At 27.9% G+C, this 24,050-nt stretch overlaps 3 protein-coding genes across 6 annotated transcripts in view; 2 read left to right on the top strand and 1 right to left on the bottom strand.

Moving 5' to 3' along the window:
* On the bottom strand, nucleotides 1-6,071 carry LOC108767583 (beta-galactosidase). Its single transcript, XM_018517537.1, has 10 exons — nucleotides 5,915-6,071; nucleotides 3,358-3,524; nucleotides 3,023-3,173; nucleotides 2,773-2,836; nucleotides 2,408-2,502; nucleotides 1,897-2,127; nucleotides 1,640-1,811; nucleotides 1,391-1,512; nucleotides 804-1,205; nucleotides 1-589 (listed from the first exon to the last, which is right to left on the bottom strand). Exons 1-10 carry the CDS (start codon nucleotides 5,987-5,989, stop codon nucleotides 191-193), a joined length of 1,878 nt encoding a protein of 625 aa, XP_018373039.1. The 5' UTR covers nucleotides 5,990-6,071; the 3' UTR covers nucleotides 1-190.
* Nucleotides 6,072-12,210: 6,139 nt separating this feature from the next.
* Nucleotides 12,211-21,304, top strand: LOC108767345 (organic cation transporter protein). Of its 3 annotated transcripts, none has more exons than XM_018517184.1 (10): nucleotides 12,211-12,504; nucleotides 14,742-14,830; nucleotides 17,950-18,278; nucleotides 18,431-18,534; nucleotides 18,626-18,780; nucleotides 19,171-19,481; nucleotides 19,553-19,865; nucleotides 20,220-20,401; nucleotides 20,583-20,719; nucleotides 21,076-21,304. In XM_018517184.1, the coding sequence occupies exons 2-10, from the start codon at nucleotides 14,797-14,799 to the stop codon at nucleotides 21,128-21,130; spliced, it is 1,620 nt and encodes a 539-aa protein (XP_018372686.1). In that variant the 5' UTR covers nucleotides 12,211-12,504; nucleotides 14,742-14,796; the 3' UTR covers nucleotides 21,131-21,304. The 3 variants fall into 3 exon arrangements, with proteins under 3 accessions (XP_018372686.1, XP_018372677.1, XP_018372695.1); XM_018517175.1 differs by having other exon boundaries at nucleotides 17,947-18,278; XM_018517193.1 differs by lacking the exon at nucleotides 12,211-12,504 and adding an exon at nucleotides 16,135-16,264 and having other exon boundaries at nucleotides 14,791-14,830; nucleotides 17,947-18,278.
* A 1,917-nt stretch (nucleotides 21,305-23,221) lies between these two features.
* Nucleotides 23,222-24,050, top strand: part of Y-f (yellow-f) — a 4,422-nt gene continuing 3,593 nt past the window's right edge. The window contains exon 1 of one of the 2 annotated variants that reach the window (XM_018517285.1): nucleotides 23,222-23,262. The gene's annotated coding sequence lies outside the window, so the exon portion shown is untranslated. The remainder of the gene's footprint in view (nucleotides 23,263-24,050) is intronic. The other variant, XM_018517276.1, reaches the window with a different exon arrangement.

The following is a 24,050-nucleotide window of genomic DNA, read 5'->3' as shown; positions in this document are numbered from 1 at the left end:
CTTAAAAGAAAGAGAGAGGGTGTAAGTCGCAGCATGTGTTTAAAATAAATGTATTGTCTAGAAAAGGATAAGTAAACTATTTGTAAAACAAGTATAGGAATGCGATATTTCGAGATATTTCATTATATTGTATTAAAAGCAAGAAGCATATAATCCAACAATATTTGTACCTAAGCGCTATGAGTTAAATTTATAATGTATCCAAATTCGGTACGGATTGAAACTTCATCTTTCTCGTTTGTGACACATATTCCAATTCCAATATGATCAACTCATTCTCGCCTTCGCGAAGATAAGGAGCTGGTATATACAGGGTTATTTGCGGACCTACTAATGGCCAGTATCTCCCAAGATTGTGACCATTTACAAAGGCTACTCCTTTTCCCCAGCCGGTAGTATCTAGATACGTGTCCAACGGTTGCCCGACGATTGTGAATTTTCCACGTAGAAATGCCGGTCCCTTATTCAAAGGCCCACTGTCAATGCGTATGGTTGTTATGTCCCGGAGAGAGGATACGTCGGAAAATGCGTACCCTGTCATATTCCAATTGGTTAACGGTATGCCACTGATATTCACATCCGATATCCCCTAAGATACAATCAAATATGAAAAGAACTCAAATATCGTAGAATTATCGTATGTTTAATTAAAACTAAAATGTCATTTACTTTCATTGAATTAACGTATATTAGTATATTATCGCATGCACGCGCAATACATGTATAAATAACAAATATTAAAAAAAAAAAGGTCACTACCGTCATGTACGCATATTATTCTATTTTAACAATTTCCTCGATACCTTGGAATCGTTAATTTCATCGCCGAAATTCAAACGTCCTTGATTCTCTACCAATAGACTCAAACGGCGGCCGTAAGGACTTTTTAGTTGTATAGTAAATATCTTATCTATGCGACTCAAAATGCCGCGTAGTTGATTATCTACATAAATCAGAGCTCTATCCTTTGTCATTGCTTGCAATATAGCCGGGTCCGAGATAGAAGGTGGCAAGTTCGTCTCGTAAAGGACAAATCCTTGATTCACAGAAAGAGCCTCGAAGGTTTTAGGCTGGTCTCCAGTTGCCCGGATCACCACAAATGGAGATCGACTATCGAGCAATTTCAGTACCGGTTCCAATAATACTGGACCGTAATTACCTTTTGGAGATGCAGTCGGAAGAGACATGTTTGGCAATGGCAAATACTGTAATTTTAAAGCGCACGCACGTGAATTGACTTACTCAAAAGAGATATCAAATATTTATTATGCATTTTCGTTTCCAGCATCTGATAAAGAGTAATCTGATAAAGAGTAATCTTTTTGTAAAATATGAAATGTCAAATAGAAAATGCGACAGCGTATTATTACAAAGGAAATCACAAACATACGCGACCAATGACATCTCTTATAGCAAAGTATTTAGGTGTCGGATCTCCGGCTTCGGTCAAAGGAGCATCATAATCGTACGAAGTCAATTGTGGACTGTATACACCTGCCCCACCATTAGCTCCTGTCGATGATCATTACATTGAATAAAGTACATATAATCAATGTGATTGATATTAATTATCCTAAATATTATTTTTAAGGAAATTTGACTTGCCAATTCGCGAAACTATAACAAAAAGTTTACTAACCAGAAGTGAAACCAAAGTTTGTACCCCCATAAAACATGTAAAAGTTAACGGAAGCACCTAGATCAAGCATTTCTTTTAACGATTTTACAACAGCTTCTGTTTTTATTCTCTGGAAGGGTTCTCCCCAATGCGTTAACCAACCTGGATAGAATTCAGAATTCACCAACGGGCCCTACATATCAATTTGCAAACTTGATCGAAACATCTTAATTTTATTACATAATTCATGATTTTTCTTAAACAGCAATATCACTTACTCTTGGCTGATAAAGACGCATAGACATAAAACTGTTGGTCACGTCATTGGCCGTTCCAAAGTCGACGGTGGCATATGCCCCAGATACGAATCCGCATCGGAGTAAAGACGCGGCTGCACCGTCGGTTGTATACAAAAGAGCTTTATTACCGACTTTTTTAACAAAAACTTCTTTTAACATGTCCATGTACTCAGTATCACAAGCATAGTAACTTCCATATTCGTTTTCTATCTATTAACGTGGTTGATATTGGGGTGACAGGTGACAATAATGAAAGGAAAACAATAAAATTGATAATTGACGTATTAAAGTAAAAATATTTAAGTATATCTACGTTAATGTTTTTTTCAATCTGCTTTCGTAATTATCACCTTTATTATTAATTATAAACGAAATAAATAATTTTTAGCGGATATTAATCTAATATCAGATTGTTAGCATAGAATAACGATAATACTTGTAGAACAATAATACCTCGGAAAACTCCATAAATATTTTAAGTAAATATTACCTGAACCATAATTATCGGTCCTCCATTACCTCTTAAAAGTGGCCGTATTTTATTCAAAACCTCATTTAGATACAATGTGGCATATCTTACAAAATCTGTAGAAATGGAAAAATTTCTATAAAACTTTTCTATATTCTTCCTAAATGTGAATTTATATATATTATAAAAATACATTGTGAAAAAATATATTATAAATTATTTTTACATTTTCTATATTTAAAATCGTAATAAGTATAATAATATATCTACAAATTTCCTATTTTTTTCACAAATTTAATATAACACAAAAAATCGCAAAAGTTTTTCAAACCCTAAAGCATATTTTTATACAATGCACAGCGAAGTTTAGCGAAGTTACATCTTACCTGTATCTTTCGTACGCAAATTAATATTTGGTACTTCGCGAAGCAACCAATACGGTAAACCACCCTAAAAGTAGATATGTTAAAATTATCAAGATTGTAGAATAATATGTTTTCTAAATAGTATCCATGGGAAGAAAAAAGAGTAAAAAGGTGAATTTTTTAATCTCATCTCAAACGTGGAAGAACAGATTAGAAAGATAATTTATTCCAATGACTTTGTACTAAACAATTAATATACCTATATATTTACCATGTCTCTTTCAGCGCAAATATAAGGACCCGGTCGCAACAATACAAGCAAGTCTTCCTCATGCGCAATATTTAAGAAATTTACTAAATCTGCATCGCCGGACCAGTTAAACTGACCTGGTTCCGGTTCGTGAAGGCTCCATTCAACGTAACTATGTATCGCGAAGATAGATAAAAGGCAAATTATTTCGTTATTATTTCTTGATTACTTCGAAACGTATTATTTTAAATTTAATAAACAAATAAAAGATCTATTACATGCAGATGTGTTTAATTTCCTGACGACGATGACTTGTATTTATCATATAAATTGCGAAATTACAAAATTCAACTTACGTTGAGATAGCGTTAAGTCCCGCGGCTCGCATTTTTCTTAAACGATCTCTCCAATATTGTCTAGGCGTTCGAAAATAATGAAAACTACCGGAAATATATTGGAACGGTTTTCCATCCAATAAAAACTGATTATTCTCATAATCGACATTGAAACTATATCGCCATTCCTGTAATCATTTATTCTATATTCCTGCTATAATAATTTTATAAAAAGTAATAATATAATGTTGATAATAGTTAGTAAAATATCGTTTAATCCAATCACTATTGTACAATATTTTATTATATTTGTATTAGAAATCACAATTATATACTTAGAAACTCTTATTGAGCTCATTTATCACCCTACGTCCAAAAATTAAGAACTCACTTATTCTGACCTTCGAACAGGTAATTTTCAAAAGAACATAATCTCATTAAAAATGATCATAATAAAACGATTAAAAAATTTTAAAACCATTTAAAAATTGAAGTCTCTATATTTTCAAATTGGTAGTTTAAACAACAATCTGATTGGTTTTTGATGGAGCTATACAGATACAAATAAAGATCTGTCAAATCTGAAAATTTTTTACGAACTTTGCAAAGTTTTATGGCGTGAATTAAAAATCACACAAAAGCAGTTTACCGCTTTCGAAAGAGTGAGTGTTTAGCTTTAATTTACGTACTTGTATAACTTTTTTTTTCACTAAGTTATTCAACTAAGTTATTAAAGCAAAAAACGTCTTTTTGATTATTTTTTATATGAGTAATCAAAAAGACGTTTTTTGCCATAATACATATAAAAAACTAATAAAAACACCTTAAAGAGAAAACTTAGTTTATCAATTAATGCTACGTATTTTTATAATTCATATAGCACATATGTTTATGTATACGTTTATATATTCTACCATATGGCACAAGTGTACATGCTTTCAAATTATTGATACAGTTGCCATAAATTTATAATTTTCGTTACGTCTTTACAAACCGATTAGCAAATTATAATTAAAATATTATTTGAGGTCTGTTATTGTAGCCAATTGATTCTCTATGTCTTTCTCGTTTTCTAACTTTACCCAGACCATGCCATTATTATGACTCTGATAATTTAATCATAAAGATAAATTTATCCGTTTTCATAGAAACGTGTAATGCAGCAGAATATCATGAGCGGAATATTTTTCTATTACTTCTCGCAATGAACGTGAATAATCTTAAATATGTACATGTAACTGTATTATATGTATTAAGTTTTTATTCTTTATCGAAACATTCTACGTTATATATAGTTTAAATGCATCGGTTTAAACTTTATTAAAAATTTTTATTAAACTTCGAACAACTTTTTTAATTAAAAAGATTATGATAAAAATTTAATGCATTTTAAATACAAATTTATATGTAAAATATTTTTAAAAGACTTTAAATTCAAGTAACATTTTAGGTGCATTCGATCAACGTGGGTTATAAATGGGATACGAGGTCGAGGACAATTGTCAATCGGTAGAATCAATCTATCTTTATGATTGCTTTATGACTTGCATTCAAAAATTTTATGATTTTTACGCGAACGTATACACGTACATTATGCAGGAATCTGGTTTTGTTTAATTTTATATATTTGTCATATTTTATTTTTTTAATCAAATGTAATATCCTCTCTCTCTCTCAAAAAAATACACATCCCAATTTTAATTAAAACAGAATGACAATTTTAAGAATTCTGATTGGTATTTTGTAGTTTAAAAAGATAATCAACTGACATGTGGATAAATACCAAATCTCATTTATATAAATATAAATAATAATGACCCGCTCGTTATTGAAATACAATATAAAATATAATGAAAAACCGATCAAAGACGAGCAAATAAATTATGATGTTATATGATACTGATTAAAATTAACGTGTAATGTAGGTATATTAGAGATAAGCGAAACTAGTTTCGACTTAACACGGTCTTCATCAGTCGCATAAAAATACAAATTACAAATTTAAATTTAGTTAAAAACAGTACAAACAGGATAAAGAGTCATGGAAGTTATAATTACGTCCAATTTTGAACTCATTTATATATCTTTCTAAAAGTTAAAATTTCCATTTAAAAATTTTCCACTTTTTCCTAAAGCCGTTGTCATCGTTAATTCCGCTTAAGCAATCAGTATTAATTTATATTGCACTTACATAGTTTTGTCCATTTTCGTGTATTTGTGCACGAAAATGTATCGTATTTTTGTATAAATATTAATTTATATAAAAATATATTTTAATTTATTAATATCATTAGTCTAATTTTCTTAATTTCGGGAAATTAAAATATAAATACAAAACAATTTAACAAAAACAAATAAAAAAAACTTTTAATATATAAAGATTCTTTTAAACATTAATCTATGGATTAATTATAGTTTACAATAAACATAAAGCGAAAAAAGTCTTTTATATTATATATCTTTATATTACATATTTCAGAGGAAATATGTAATAGCCCAAAATTATCAATTTATATGAGTACATATACATGATCATGAATATAAAAAGGTTATATAATAGAAACAGTATTTAACATACATTATTTGGTAGGTTAATTGTCTCCGACATAGCTCTACTTAATGCCAAAATTGTCACGAACATTAATGACCACATTTTCGAACGAGATTTTTAATACTTTCGTCGTACTTGATTTGCACTCTTCTAAGAGCTTGTTAATTCACTATCCGCGCTCGAGCGTTACTGACGGAATTGACGACGAACCTAAGATAAGTCACATTGGCGTTTAAAGTTTATCATCGGAGAGATATGGTGCTCTTCGGTCATAAATATTGCTCAAATCATTGTTTATTATGATCGTTAATTATCATGCAGGTATTCGCGCATATACTTTTTATTTGAGAAACGTTATCAGAACATTACACTAAGGAATTTTTAAACAACGCATTTAGATCATCAAGTGCAAGTTCTTTGTGCGGGTCAAATATACAATAATAAAATATAATAATATCCTTAAGATATATATTTAATGATTTTTTGATAATAAAATACCTATAATCTTTTTTCGCACATCATGTAAATTTATCGTTTCGCGTATAATTCTACTAGAAAAAATCTATAAGGTTTAAAATATTCAGGATTCTTCCATTCATGAAAAACAATACATGCTTTAAGAGATGTTACTCTTGAAATTTTAAAATTTTTCTCTAATATCTTTATCAATTATTAACATTTTGGAATATAAAATATATACTCATGAGTATATATTTTATATTCCAAAATGTTAATAATTGATAAAGATATTAGAGAAAAATTTTAAAATTTCAAGAGTAACATCTCTTATCAATATGTGTGTGTGTGTCTAAATATGCATATTGATTCAACATATACTTCAAATAACTGCGACCTACAGACGGTGATAGGTATGCCTTAATTAACACATGATATTTACACCTATTTATGTTTTCAAAGTTTTATTTTTAGCTTTTATTTAAGAAATATAATTCAAAAATAAAGTAAAAGTATGACAATACTAAAAATCATTCTCAGTGACAAACGTTCTCAGTAGACCCATGACAAGCGCGTAGTCAACATCGCATAATATGTCAATCTTCAAACATCTATGTAAGTTTTAATTAATTACTATCAGTCAAATTTCAATTATTTTTCAATTATTATTTCTTATTTATTAAATATCTACCTGTGACGCAATTCATTATCTAAGTAAACTTGGAAATGTAATGGATAATTTTGACATATGGATACGAATAGACTTTAGTCACAGTTCATGAATAATATTTTTGTAAGTTTTAACACAATCTAATTTTCTACGTGCAATTAAAGATCATCTTTGTACATATTTTAATTATTCATTAATGTATTTGCTGAAGAGGATCCAAATCAAGGATCAAAATATTCTTATTTAATTGTTATATACAATAAAATTCATTACAATTATATCCAGCATTGGCTCTCAAAGGCTTGTTTATTCCTAATTGAATAATAAAAATGTAATAAAAATAATATAGAATAAAATAAAATAATATAAAAAACCTGATTTAACAAATTTGTAGATTTCAATAGATTCGGTTCGACATTTTTTAGATATTAAGATTAATTCCAAATTCAGATAATTTGGATATTCGCACTTGAATTAATAAAAATATTAATTATATAAACCGTACATTATACATAAATTTCAGATTTACTGTATAACTTATTTATTATTATAATATTCTCTAGAATTAAAAATCCTAGAAAGGTATATGTATATTAGATATATACATACGATACAGATTATCACTTAAAGGTAAACTGTGCGAAATAAAGCGACGAAATACATTTTTGCGCCGCTATATGTCGCATACGTTGAGCTATCAAAATTACAACTGCAGTAATTAAATCAAAACTGAAGAATTGTATTTAAAATATAGAAATATTATATTAAGCATTAAGAGATTTAGTTGCGATCTCGTTTATAGCCCTTTAGCCTTAATTATATGATTTATTTAAATAACGGTCTAAATTTGTAATTATATATTGTAAAAATTATCAATCGATAACAAATTATAATATCTATCTTACTTCAGTCGATGCAAAATTTTAATAGAATTTCATTATTTATTCATGGAAATATCAATATAAAAGTGATTTATTAAATCTCAACTATAATATTTAGGATTGGTAATTATATATACAATTATATCATATAGTTTTATTAATTTACTAATAGGGATTGCAGAACTAAAGCAGAATTCTTTTTTCTGTTAACCTTTCTTTGCTTTGAAGATGTTTTGTTATTTTCAGTAAAGTTTATTTAAGTATGTTTTTTCTCTCTCTCATTTCATTTCATTAATTACTTTACTAATTATACTTTTTATTTTTTTATGCTGATCTTGATTTTATTATTTATTTTATTGTAATGTGATGCAAATGCGATATTATCAATTTCATCATTTTCAAAAAAAGTTGCAAAAACAACTTTTTAAAATATCTTTTAGACTTTATCAAAAAGTAGGTCAAGATGTTTCCAAAATTTTCTGAAAAAACATCTGGAAATTATATGTTTTATAAAATAAATTCTTTTGAAGCATGTACAAATATTTTTATATTACCGACTGTAACATGTATCGATTAAAATAGGATGACTCCGGTATTTATGTCGCGAGAATTTACGCCGCAGAAGTTATAAAAAATAGGAGAAGTGGGGCTAATTTGCATACAATTGTTCTGTTATATGTATACCTTTATGTAATATTAGTAATATGTTGTGATTTCACTTCCTATTGTTAATATTAAATCATTGTTAGTTGAATTAATTTATCAATATAGTAGTGCAACTATAGTAAAATGGCACAACTATATATTACAACCAACATGATGACTGTGAGGACTAAACAAAACTTAATACTTATTTCGTTATACATAAATTTAAAGAAATAGTAAAAGATGGAATACAGCATAATACAAGTGCTTCGTTTTTGTATTATTTGTGTAGCTTGATGTCTTATATATCCCACTTATTTGAGAGAGATATGCGATACTTTAAACGCACAGGATTTATATATGCCCAGTTTGAAAATTTTAAAATATCTCTTAAATAACTTCAAAATATCGCAGATTACTAAAATCAAAAATTTATCGCGAATGTATTAAATTATGTATTAAAAAAAAATTTGTGTAATAAAAAAATCAAATTTTATAATATCATATCAGAGGGAATATACCTGACATTAGAGGGAAAATGATATAAATTTCAGTCGTACTACACACTTATGAGGTATTTAACAACGGTTAACCAGACACACAATTCGGACATTATTATTATATAAACTCGTATCCTTGTTACACACGAGTGATTTAGAAACTTTGAGGTCATCAAGCATTTGTCGTGATGAAAGATAATTGAGCTGCTAGTATAAAGATATATGTCATATTCGGCAATTCTCATTAATTGACAGTTTTCCTCATTCTTACACTTAATAACGGTTGTTAAAATATTCGTATATAAACTTATAAACATCAACGACTCTTTATACGAATTATACAAGTATAACGTAACCATATAGGAAAATAAAATTTATAAGAAAAAGTATAAAATCAATAATACGTTTTAAAAATTGTTATATAAATTTAAAAAATTTGTATAACTTTAAGGCTTAAGAAAATCAAATTTTATCATTAAAACTGTAAAAACACTGATCATACCATTTCTTCGATTAATGTGTGATGGTCAACAAATTTGTGACAATTAAGCCACTTAATACAGATGGCACACGTGGAAATGTCTACGACTTGTATGTCGACTCATTTAGCATTCACATACTCGTAAATATTTTTAAGAGGCTAAGTTAATTGAGGTTAATAGAGAAACAACTGTGTAGCAGCAGCTTTTGCACATTTGATAATAGAGGGTGCATAATATTGTCGTATAATTTAGATTAGATTATAGCTATCTTCCTAGTTATTGGGAGAAAGAAAGAGAGAAGGAGAGGGGGGAGAGAGAGAGAGAGAGAGAGAGAGAGAGAAAAGATATAACTTATCTTCCCAATAATTATAAGAAAATTAGTGTTATATATAATTGCTTTTTTAATTTATTTAATTCTTTAACGAAGGATAGATTTTCCTACTAGGAAATTTATAATAATAACTAATATTAGAATCTCTTATAAAATACAAAAAAATATTATGAACTGTTACAAAAGTATTAAAGTATTCATTTCTCTTAAATTATTTAATTTGTTTTATGTACGATAATATTAACTTATCAGTTAATAACAATTTAAATAATTAAATTAACTATCGTATTTCAAAAATAATCATCCGATTCTTATAAAAAACTGTTTTATACCAAAATCATAATATAATTTTTGTTAATATGTATTTGTGTTTTGTCTAAAGCGTGATAACCTTATATTTCTAAAATATATCTCCACTTTACAAAAATGTAATTTAATTTTACAAAAATGAAACAGCTTAATTAAATAATGACATAAAAGCCGATTTAATGCTTTCGATATATTATACAATACGTATAACATAAATGAAAAAATTCCAATTTAATTTGCAATTTTTATTATTTACATAATCAATAGTCAAATAATAACTGAAAATAAAATATTAAAAATATATGAATACATACGTTATTAAACGTACACTTTGATTCTAAAATATTCTTATCAAATATTTGTACGCTTTTATTTGGAATATAATATTCATATATCTCTATGTAATCCTTTTATCGGAAAAATCCAGTATAATTTTCATATGCGCTTTATTTCTGAAAATATGGTGTCATTGAAAAAGATCGATCAGTTTTCTCTAAAAAAAAGTTTTCTTCTTCTTGATATTAAAATAAAGATCGTACAAAATTAAACGAAAAATAAATTTATATCATTTTTTTATATGTTTAAAGTTTAATTAACAAGAGAGTCTCTATTTTTAAGCACTTGAAATTTTAAAACCTGACTTTGAAGCAATTGAAACCTTGATAGTACTTTCCCAAGAAGATTCTGTCTCTAATTTTAAAGAATATTTTCCGGAAAAAATAGTTCAAAATTTTGTAGGTTTATAATGTTGACCAAAACGGATAAAAATATTTAATCAACAATTATTGTCAAATAATATTGTAATATTTATTGAATCGAATAAAAAAATCCTTAATCAACATAAGTTAGTGAATCGATTCTTTTATAGTAAAATGATTACACAGAATTATTTTGTCATTTATTTATTTTAATTTCTTACAGAAGAAAGATTTTGTATATACGTTGACTATTCATTTTAATTCATATTTAACATCCTCGTTAGATTTCGTATTCTTTAAAAAAAAAAACAATGTATCTCTGTTTTTCTCGTTAGAATGATTTAATGATTCGCTATTAATTAATTAGATTTATATCTTAATTTATCTGGTAACATGTAATCTTGACTATCATGTGTCTGCTGCGACTCTAATCAGTAATAATAATCTATGGTATTACGATAGGATAATTTTTTGTTTTCACATCTTGAAATGAGTATTGTTACACATCTTGAAAGTGAGTATCGTCAAAAATTAGATATGGTATAAATAACATTATCAAAATTAAAATTCTCGAAATACAAAAAATTATTCCTTACTTTGAAGTAATAATTCGATTCACAAATTAATTAAATTCTGCAATCAATATTTTAAACCACTTTTGCACTTTATATAAAGACTTATTCGAAGATTTGGATTCTTGACTCATATTTCGAATAAAATTCAATTCTTTAAACACGAAAGTACTATCATATTAAAACATCCGGACATTCTTCAAGTTATGTAAATTGCAGGTCGATTATGTGGAAGTATCATTTCAAGTTTATCAATTGCATTGCGAAACACTTTTTCGGAGTCATATTTCAAATAATGCTTATTAATGTATCACTTTAAACATCAGTATATAATTATCATTAAACGATTTATGATGCCGAGTTGCATATTGCATTCAAATAAGACTTACAATTTAAATTCTTATACCGTTTCTATTAAATAATGCATTATGCAATTTTAATACTGTTATAATTAAATTACTAAAAATAGGCGTATTCGGATAATTTATCAAAAATAATTTTTTTATTGGAAATAATCTTTACAATAGGCGTTAGTTCTATAAAAGCCTATATATCAACATATATGATTTGTGTATGAAATTTCTGCATTTTATATATAAAATTCAGAAATTCATCCTCAAACATATGTATATACTCAAATTTTAAAAAATAAAATCGGAGAAAAGGCATAAAGTATTGAAAATGTGATTAAAATGAACAGATCCGTAATTAATGTACCATGGTTACTTTTACGACCAATCCTGGAAGATACCGTGGTCGTACTTCTATCATCTCGCGCGTAAAATTGCAGGTTGCAAACTCGATGTGTTTTTTTTGCAGTCCTATGTAACGGCGCCGCGTCCCGACGTGACGTTTGGCGCCGACATCCCTCCTCTTCGGTGGAGAACAAGCGGCTTGAAAGACTTTTCTTGACTTGCATCTCCGAGTATACGATAGTCGTTACGCTTGAGCTGTCGGTTTCGCACGAGAATACGAATAAACGTATTTTTTAATAACGTTCGCAATAGTGAGAGTATTACGCGTGTGCATAAATTCCAGCTTTCGAGTTTCTAAGTCAACCATATTTCCCCGAAGTAAGCATGATTCAAATTTATGCGCTGCATCGTTCGATCAGTAGCATCTTGATGTGTGTATCTGTGTGACATAAGTATCGATATTTTTTTATAAATCTTTTTTCAATTTTGTCAATATCCGACAAATTTAAAATCTCTTGAATACCAAATAACTAATTTTATTGATAATATATATTTCAGTTTGGTTAAAAAAATACAAATTGATTTTACATTATATAATTTAATACTAGAATCTGATGTCACATATATTTGTACGTTCCACAATTTATTTTAATTTTAATAAAAAGTTCTTTCACATATTGTAACAAATTTATTTTTTACCGTAAAAATGTATCCAGAGAGAACATTTATAACAATTTTTATGTATAATAGCCAAAAATTAAAGTTCTGTTAAAGTCCAGTTGAAATTAACAAAAAGATACAGATTTAATATTTATTTACATTCTTAAAATTTCATTCGCAATATATCCCCTTCTTGAATTGCTTGTGGACTTGCCATGAAGAAATATCGTCAAGAAATGTATGCACACACTACAAATTATGGCTGCATGTTTCTTAACCTTATTTACGTGTTTAAAAAATGTAAACTGTGCAGATTAACAGTGTCTACAAAAATCTACCTGCAAATTTTTGTGAGTACATATCGCGTTTCCGCATGTAAATTATAATTAGGCTGCACCAGACGTGATAACAGTAATAACACGGTAATAACAGTGAAGAAAAGTTGTATCTGTGAGAGGAGTCATTTGAACGCCGGTATTTTCTGTGCCCTTCATAACGGGGTTTGCTCCTTCCTTTCCATTTCTGTTTTTCTGTCTCTCCGCTTAGGTTCAATGTCTTATCATTCTGTATGACATTAACTATACAAACATTGTTATTGGTTGCCAAAATTTATTTTCACAAAAATTATAAATGCATTATGAATCGTTGGATGGAATTATCACAATATAAGATAGCAAATTGAAGAAACAATATTAAAAAATATTAAAGACATTGCGACATTGAAGGTTGTATTAATAAAGCTTGTTCTTCAAGAAGCTGGACGATAAAATTACATTTATCTAATATCACTGAAACAAATTCAAACAAAATGAAAAAATAAAAATCATCTTTACGATGATTTGCGATTGAAATGAAAAGCTAGTGTGACAAGGCTAATTACTCATGTAAAGCATACATCCATTGGATATGTACATACATGTACATATCCAAGATTTTAATCTTTAGTTCTAAGATTTCTGTTTCATTAGGAAAATCGAAATATAATCACAATGAATAATAATAATTACTTTTCTAAGTTATAAGTAATCACTTATATTTCGAATATACTGGTTATTATCTGGTTTTGCAACGTAGTCTTTTGCTCAAACTAAACTGCAGCTTTGTAGACTTAAATGCCAAAAATGCGCTTTCTAATTATAAACTATATCGTTGATTTATCTATCTTCTCTGCTGATGCGTATTTATGTCACGGCTTATCTAACATCTGAAGAAAACTAGAAATTATCTTTCATTACAAATGATATAAAAAGCAGTGCTAATGTGACAAGGCTAATAATTACTCATGTAAAGAATATATACATATCCATGAATTAAAGATTATTGGTTCTACAATATATGTTTCATTAGAAAAATCAAAATGTGTATAATTATAATAAATAGCGATTAATTTATAAATTACAAACGTTTACTTATGTATCAAACCACGCCGATTATTATCTAATTTTTTTATAATGTAATATTTGCAGAACTAAATTACAATTTTATCTGTATATTAAATTGTTAATAATTAATTTAATGTCATCGCAGATATTATAATCAAAATGCAGAAGTCGTTGAAATATTTTTTCATTTAAATATTTTTCAAGCTAAAGTCATACCCCCTTCTCATGAATTATTATTGATTAATTATTTATTTGCCTACTATCTAATCCAGTTAGCTTTATTACAGTATATAGCGGATCAAGGAATGTCCGTTATTGCGAAATAAAATTTCTTGTTGAACTGTAAATAGGAGAGGTAGAAGAAGTAGGCAGGTGAAAGGTGGAGGAAAAAGATTAGAAATAGGGAAATACAATAACACAATAATGGACGTGTACATATGAATTATCTATATATAAATTATCTTATTCGTCCAAAAAATAATAGCTAATATACAGATATGACATGAATAATCAATATAATGTCTTTGGCAATGTTATTTATGTATTTATGATTTTTATTATCCAATGTTACAGATATTCGAACACAGAAAAGATAAAAGCTTAGCAGAACGTAGAAGCAGACAGTGATATGAAGAAAACGAAAACAAATATTCCCGAATATGGTACGTTTTTTGATAAATTAAATTAGAACAATTATGAATATTATAAAATCCGATTCAATAAAAATAAGAATTAAATTTATCTGCGTATATTAAACAGAGTTTGAACACTTTGAAGAGTTTAAAAAAATAGAATAATTTTTAATTAATTTCATAGATACTGTTTTTTTATTTGCATTTTATTGTCTTCCTTTTATATTTTATTTTACAATATTTTAATATCTTTTATATTAATATTTTATATATAATATAATAATACTTTCAAAATTCTTTGAAAATGAAATATGCTTTATCGTTATATGTATATGGATGACTGTTTTCGAACACGAGATTAGTCTTTTTTTCTAATTTTTTTGGATGTCCAATATAAACCCAAATTGCTCCATCACGTCACACTTTTGGAATATTTGTAATTGTAATTGCAAAAAAAAAGGATTATTTTTAACTATTTTGTCATATTATTATTACGATATGTGACATGCTTAGAAAAGTTGTACTGCGAGAGTCAAATCTTAAAAATGTCCAAATTGTTGCACTTTATAAAAATTTTTCGTGATTTTGAATGTGTCAATTTTGACATTGGATTCATATTCAGCAGCTTAAGAAACCCTTAAGTTTAAATGAACATAATTGAAAGCTATAATTTTCAGGATGTTTACTACCTAGAAAGATGTGAAAAGAGAAAAGCTGGAATTCTCAGGGGAGATTTCTTTTTACCATTGAAAATTATATTTTATGGAATTTTATCGGTATTCAGGGAAACTTTCAGAATTCTGTTTTATTTTTATTTTATAACAAAATACGAGAAAATTTATCCTTTTTACTACTAATTGCAAATTTTTCAAAATTGTAACGTGATAAAACAATTTGGAAACCAAATTCGTATTTAACATCCAAGAAACTATAGAAAATGATTAAGCTCGTTCTTTTTTGTTATTTTTTGTCGAATAATTGTAGTAATTGTCGTGTAATTGTAGTATACCTTAAAAAAACTTGTCTTCAGGTTTTTAAATCTGTATTGAATTGAAAAAGATAAGTTAAACATATGTTTACATTCAAAAGAAATATACATTAGAATAATGAAATGTTTAAAATATATTATAAACTATAAATTATAATATCTGTCTTAAGCGTAAATGTTTTTAAATCATAGTGAGAGAATACGATAAAAAAAAGCACGAAAAGCTGTGATAAATGATGATAACCTTCCTTTTCGCAAAGCAAAAGCTAACTCTAAATTTTGATAAAAATTTCTTATCTTTAAAATTTGAGCTATTTATTTCGTCGTGTATATATTTTAACGTTAGAATAAATCTGTATCGCACGACGAAGACATGGCAGCTTGAAAGGCAAAACTGACCTTTCGAGTCGCCGAAGAAGGATGTCGATGTAAGTTGCAGCGCCCGAGATCGAAGGTTGTCTTCTTGATGTCTCGAGGTTAGCATGCATTTTATGGTTTACATGCACTCTCTAGCGTTTTTCATTCTGCGAACTGGTTTCACCGTCATTTACGCGGCAACACATAATAATGTACTTATATATTTATTACTATATAAATCGACCCTATTGTCATGTCATAAAATGATTGTCAGCAATGTTTACATCAAATGTAAGACACGTTTCGATTTAAATTCACTTGCATAGCACAGTTAAGATTTAATTTAAAAAAAAAAAAGGAACGTTAATTATAATTTCTCTATGTCTTTCTTTATCGATTTTAACTTTTCTAATTTTTAACAATTATATTATTAAAACTTTAGTACACTACTAAAAAATTAAGTTGTATCACATAGATTATGTGAATAGATTTTTATTGCATTTTGTGTATGTACGTATAAATCGATTTATTTATACAATATCAAGAAAGTCATTTGATGCTTACTCTGAGATCTCATTACTTAGAAATATTCGTAAGAAAAAAAAGAGCTGGCATTGTTTGGCTTATAAATATTTATGAATCATTTGTCATGAATAAGCGAGGTTAAATTTTTTATTACGCAACTGCCTAACAATTACGGATTGATGATTTAATTTCGATTCTCTAATGCTGAACAAGGAAAATCATAGATTGTTTCCGTCATTTATAAACTAATAGATTTGTTTTTGTCAATTTTGGTTAGATTTTCTATGTAATGCGCAATTGTTTTCATAATTATACATATTATCACTTTCTGGAAATCGTTACAAGTATATTGATGTAGGCGTAAATTATCAGTTGCATAAATAAAGTCTATATAATAAAGAGATATTACGTTTTCGGTAAATGTATTTTCAGTATAGATGTATACTTTAATGTAAGTTGTTTCATTAACTTGATGGATTCATAATATTTGTGAACAATAATTATAAAACTTTGTTGCTTTCATCAAGTAAAAAAATGCGTATTAGAGAAACAGAGAAGTTTTCTTTTAAAGAAGTTAATAATGATATTTCAATCTTCGAAATAAAATGATAATTTTATACGATTTTAAGTAAATTTTTACAGGAGAATGTAAATATGTTTGCATAAATATTGCGATTATTATACAAAATAACAATTATTAATATTAAGATTATAATTTTATGATAAAATTTCTTTTTTAACAAAGCTCAATAAATAATTTAGTATTATCAAATAATACGTAGTTTTGATGGCGTCTGATTATACAAAATTAATTAAGACCTGTAAATCAACGTCACCATTGAATTGTAATGCAATAAACTCGTAACCAGACCCAAGTATAAATATTGAGCGTAATTACGACGTATACATATAACGCGCAAAATATTTTTTCAAAAACGATATGTCATGCAGATAAAAATTCCACGCGATAAAAATTTGCATCGTATGTTTTGTCATGAGAAAAAAAAAGAATGTGGCACATCCTAGTATTCTACGATTAATAATTGTATTAAATTTCATCATTAATTGTTGTCGGCTGGTTTATATCGTTAGTAGGGAGAATAATTTATATGTGATTTATTCCTACATGTGAAAGTAACAATCTTTTCTGCAAGAATTCACATCGAGATCGAAGTCATAACTCAAGATCGTTAAAAATTTAAGACCCTTGATTAATAGAAATTAAAGTGAGTTTATAAATACGCAAATAAAAAAAAGAGGTCTTCCTAAATTGCAGCAGCACATATGAATGCCAAGCAAGTTCCTAACGGTAAGGATGATCATGTCGATTCTGACACAAATGTGGACGCCGTGCAGATCGCGATTGGCAATCTTGGCAGGTGGCAAATCATCGTCTGCCTGGCGATTTCTTTGGTCAAATTTCCGGTAGCATGGCATCAATTAGCAATCGTTTTTATGGCGCCTCATCAAGATTACAACTGTACGGAACCTGCTATTACGGAGGAATACTCCAAGGATCAATGTACGGTCAATCTTAATGGTACCCTGATAAAATGCACGGAATGGGAGTACGACAGAAAACTATTTCCCGAGACTATCATATCGCAGGTAAATGTGTTATGAGTTCGAAAATCATTGTTTTATAATGTCAACAAACGTATTCACAAAAATTTATAAAATATAGTCATGCAGAAAATTCCTTTTTAGTTACTGATTTGAAAAGTATCTTATAGAAAGATAAAAGATTTATTGCGTTTCAGTGGAATCTTGTCTGTGATCGAACGCATTATGCGAATATCCAACAGTCTATTCTTATGTTCGGAGTGCTTCTTGGTAATATAATCTTCGGCAGTTTAGCAGACAGGTGAATGCACGTAATATTGAATATATAATTTCAAATCGTTATAATTAAACCGTAAAACAGTTGTAAAATAAAAAGTACACGAATATCTCAGATATGGCAGGAAAACTCCGCTGATGGTTTCTGTTATTCTTCAACTTTTGTCGGGTATTGGATGCGCTGTAGTACCTTGGTTTTACGCACTACTACTGATGAAGTTGTTAAGTGCCTTAGCTACTGGCGGCACAATGGTTACTAGTTACGTTATCTGTAAGTAGCTCTTAATTTATAAAATTTATGGCCTGTATTTAGAACGGCGCTTTTACAGTGTTAGCGTGTATTTAGCATATAAGTCACGTTACGTGTACTGTAGAATTTCAGACATAAAAGCGCGTATTTATCGTAAAGGAACATGGCCGGTCTCGCGTTGTGACATACTGCACTTGCTTATAGTGCCGAGACACTGCCGTGTTTCCTGATAAAAGCACCGCGCGTTCTGAATACGGATTTATAAATATAAAGAGTTATTGAACAAGTATATTGAACGCGTATAATCAAAGGAAAGTAATATTTAGAACGTTAATTTGAATATTATATTGAATCAAATTTCTTTATTGATAAGATAAGTTAATTATAAACATTTTCCTTAATATCTTTCAGGTATGGAAATAGTAGGTACAAAATGGCGTGCTGCCATCACCGTTTTATATCAAATTCCATTCAGTTTAGGCCACATGTCGCTAGCAGGACTCGCGTTCTGGTTTCGACATTGGCAACATCTACAGATCGCCATCACACTTCCATCTATTGTTCTTTTAAGTTATTGGTGGATAATACCCGAATCACCCAGATGGTTACTAGCTATGGGAAAACAGAGAGCAGCGTGCGAGGTATTGCAGAAAGCAGTCAATACCAATAATGTGGAAAATGTAGACGTTCCCGAAATAGTTAGGAAACATTGTTTACATCAAGTAAGAGTTACAATTTTTTCTTATTAAAATACTTCGACAAATTGTAACACTTGCTTTTGTATATATTTTAGAACCTTAAAAAATCTACGCTAGATTACAAGGCTTCGTTTTTCGACTTGCTTCGCACGCCGAACATGCGAATAAAGTCACTCTCTATTTTCTTTAATTGGATCGTTTGCGGAATGGGTTTGTTTGGCATATCACAGTATATTGGCCAAGTCGGTGGCGATATTTTTATTAATTTCGCAGTGTCCGGTGCCATACAGATTCCTGGGAATTTTGTCGCATGGTGGGCAATGAATACTCTGGGTCGACGAATTACCCTGATTTGCAGCAATTCTATAAGTGGCGTGGCCTGTCTATTCTTAATCATCGTCTCAAACAGTAAGAAATCTTATTACATGATTATAATTCATCGTTATGTTTTTTTTGTAATGCTTTCTCTTGTTTTTGAACTATCAATGGAACGAGTTTTGCATAAAAATGTTTCTTAATATCTTGATAATGCCATTACTTTCAGTAAGTCTGTTAAAATAAGTATTTTCCGTTCCGACGAAGTCTTTCTATTGATTGATGATTGATTAATCTTCTGATTGAAGGTTAATCAATGGCCTAATCACAAAAACAAAGTTTTATTCTATTGTTAAGTGGTGAAGAAAATTTACGATAATCGAGAAATCTATAAAGTAATAATTATGAATCATTTAAATGCAGCGATAATTCATTCATTTCCCGTAGATACAGAATGGTTACGACTACTTTTGACATGCATCGGTATTGTCGGCATGTCAGTGTCATTTACAACAGTCTACCTTTTCTCCGGAGAACTGTTTCCTACAGTCGTGAGGAACATAGGAATCGGCGCAAGTAGCATGTGTGCCAGAATAGGCTCTATCTTAGCACCATTTGTAGTATCTTTGGTAAGTTTAATTAAGTCGATCGTAAATATAGATGTTAACAAATAATATTTCAATTCCCGTTTGTGTGTATGGAGATTTTAATTAAATTGTTGTCGTGATAATAATAATTTTATGTCAAACACCCGAAAATCGCCAGTTGCTAATAAGTTTTCTAGATTACCAATCGTAGATATTATTTCAGAATAACATTGAGACGTGGCTACCACCTACTATATTCGGAATTTTGCCATTGATTGGATCTGCATTATGCTTATTATTGCCCGAAACTGCCGAATGTACATTACCAGAAACACTTCAAGATGGCGAAGAATTTGGAAAGTAAGTAAACCAATCGTTTTGCATACATATTTTTTGTAGTAAAAAAAGATACTTTTCGTATTTCAAATATTAATAATTTCTGTACATATCTATATCGCGGTATTTTTTACGCATTATCAATTTTCGCATGAAAGATTTTGTCGCTTTATAAGTAATGCAAATAAAATAATAACATGTGATAAAATATTCACGAAAATTAGGACGTTCTTTGTATTTTTCATGTACGAATTATTAAAAAAGTAATGTATGCTCGTATATAGAATATAAATAAAAATTTCATTAAAACTATGATTTATATCCAAATGTGATTTCAAATTTAATTTAAATTATAAAACACATTGCTTTTTTATACACAGGAAGCATAAATTGACAGAAAAACGTGGAAATTTCGAAGAAGAAGCTACGCTCTAAAGAAAAATTATGGTTACAATAAAATCATAAATAAATATAAATTTCAGAAAAAGAGCAAGCGCGACCATACATACGCACATACGCATGCGCGTGCGTACTCATTATATCAAATTGTGATAAGTGATCCGAATGGTTAATCATGCTATTATTCGAGTGCTAGCATAAAGCGAATCATGCGCGTATATATTATTTAAAAGTTCTATTTATTATATTATTTTCATATAATATTAGCGAAATTTGTTTTATTATCATTCCTCATCAAGTTTTTGACTCATATTTTTCATATTATAATTTAAAACATGTATTTTATAGAAAATATGTATAAATATTTTTAGAAAAATATATAACTGTATCGATGCGTTTTTCAAGAAATTCAGACATAAAGTTTAATAATAAGTATTAAATTTTTACTGCCAAATAAATAAGTATACGTAATTATTATGTAAGATCTCTCGATGTATATATAAATAGAAATTTCTTTTTTTATAAGAAAAGCATTTTCTATTTATTAACAATTTCAAGTAAAATAGACAAAGTGTGTTTAAACAAATATCTATTTATTGAATAATCGATATGGCTTAAAATCAACAATATTGTGTTTTTTATTTTTTCAAATATGATTGCGATCATGATTATACAGTAATCTAATATCAGAATGACCAATAATTTCCACGTCTTCGCATGTAATATATTATGCATATAAATATGCATAAAAAAGATAATTTATTGTATTTGTAATAAATATTGTATTAAATTTATTTTCCAGACTTTTTCTTTATCGCGGATAGTTCTTAGAAATAATTATGTTTGTTTCATAATTGAACAATACTTTACGCAAAATAATTCTTCTTCATTCAACTTACGCAATTAAATAAAATTTACGATTATCATGTTGTATTTATAATCTTTTAGTCTAGGAACTAAAGATATAACCTTCGGACAATGCGGACGTAGTTACAACTATAATTATCGATGAAGAATAAAAGAATCATTCAAACTTTACCAACACAATAAATTTAAATAACAACAAGGTGTATTCTTTTACTTTACTAAATCTATTTACAGTTTAATTCATTGAAAAAATTAAATCATTGCTCGCGCGCGAGTATTAATAACCTAATTAATTTACTATAAGATCTAGTATCCCTTTAAATTCGTCATAATTCTCTAGAAACAATGTGTATAATGTAATTTCATACATTTTGAGAACAGTTTTGAGTTTTAAATTATCACGTTAAAATTTTTTAATGTAAGGAAATATAAAAAAAGTAAAAATTTGATAAAATTTTAAAAAAATTTACGGAAAACTAAAATTTTCTAATTTGCGGCACTTCGAGTATTTAAAATTTTTTATCGTTAAATTTTTTGTGATATTTTGCAAATTTTAAATACACAATTTTATTGTTTCTATTAATATTTTTACAAAAAATATTAAAAAATAAATTTGTTTCTTTTGATCTTTTTTTAATATTAAAGATATAATAGAGAAAATAGCGAAACGTTTTGAATACCGTTTTAAGTTACTTTTCAAGCAACAATAACGGTATTAAGTTACTTTTTCGATTTGTTAATGGTAACGAGTTACTTTTAAAAAGGAACTTTTCAACCCTGATGAGCAATTTTATATATCAATAACTATAGTTGATAAATTGAATTTATCCAACTATCCATTCCAATTTTGATTTGTTTTAATAAAATTATCATTTATTTTAATCTATATCTTATCTTTATGATGTAAGCGAATTTATTAACTAGTAATTATTTAAAAATGAGAGTATTAAAAAAAGAGCATTATGAATGGTGAAAATGAAAGAGAAGCGAAAGAGATTTATAACATAAATTAGCATGAATATACATAATAAGAAACATATTAAAAAACAATTAACATTTTTTTATAAATTCTGTATTTAAAATTAATTGAAAAAGACAGCTTTGTTATTAATGTGCTCGTCTAAAGTTTAGATTATATTTATATATCCAACGTTTCATCCAACATCTCTATGGAGACTTTTTTATTCCGAAGTTATCGACACTTACGATTGAAAGAAGATATAAAAGCCGATACCACAGTGTATTATAGCGTCATTCCATCTTGTATCGTTTCAGAGAAAGCTGCTTTACCAGTTCAAGCAGTGAGTATTTTAACTTTAATCACATAAAAAATATAATCATGTTTTTCCATATATTTAGAATAATAAATTTATCCTTGTGAATTAATAATTCAAAATGCAAAATTTAGATTGAATCTTATCTTGCAAATCTTATCTTATTTCGAAATAATTTCTTTCTTTAGTGGATAACAAAACTTTGTACAAACTTTTACAAATTTCTTTTAAATTTAGCAATTTATTCGTAATATAAAGTCCTTGTTGCGCTTTAAGTAATTAATAAAATTAAGAAGCTTTACGATTTTCTGATCATTATATCTAAATATAAATCATAAATCCGTTATGATATGTACGTTGTTGTGGCATCATATTTTTATATTTTCCTAAGTTAGCGTAACACATATAATTATAATATAAGTTTGATTCAAACATCGTTGCTCACATATTATTATAGCATAATAATATTCAATATTAAGTAACTTCACTTAACAAATGTTTCAATATAATATTTTTGTTTCGATAAAGTTTATGTAAAATTAAACAAAAATTATATTTTACTATTTTTTAACATATATAGAATTTAATTCTATTCCTCCATCTTCAATGTTTATAATAATGAAAAAATAATTTATGTATCTCCACTTTTATATAGGGTAACTCCGGTATATACGCCGCGCTGGGATTTACGCCGCGGAAATCAGAAAAAATAGACTGAGTGGGGGTAATTTTCTCGCAACTACTCTGTTATATACCTTTATGTTATATTAGTATTGAGTTATAATTTCAGCTTCTTACTGTTAATATTAATGAAA

This window comes from Trachymyrmex cornetzi, unplaced genomic scaffold, assembly GCF_001594075.2.
Source record: "Trachymyrmex cornetzi isolate Tcor2-1 unplaced genomic scaffold, Tcor1.1 scaffold121, whole genome shotgun sequence".
Taxonomy (NCBI): domain Eukaryota; kingdom Metazoa; phylum Arthropoda; class Insecta; order Hymenoptera; family Formicidae; genus Trachymyrmex; species Trachymyrmex cornetzi.
The sequence above is the reverse complement of the archived record's forward strand: the minus strand, read 5'-3'. Positions and strand labels throughout refer to the sequence as shown.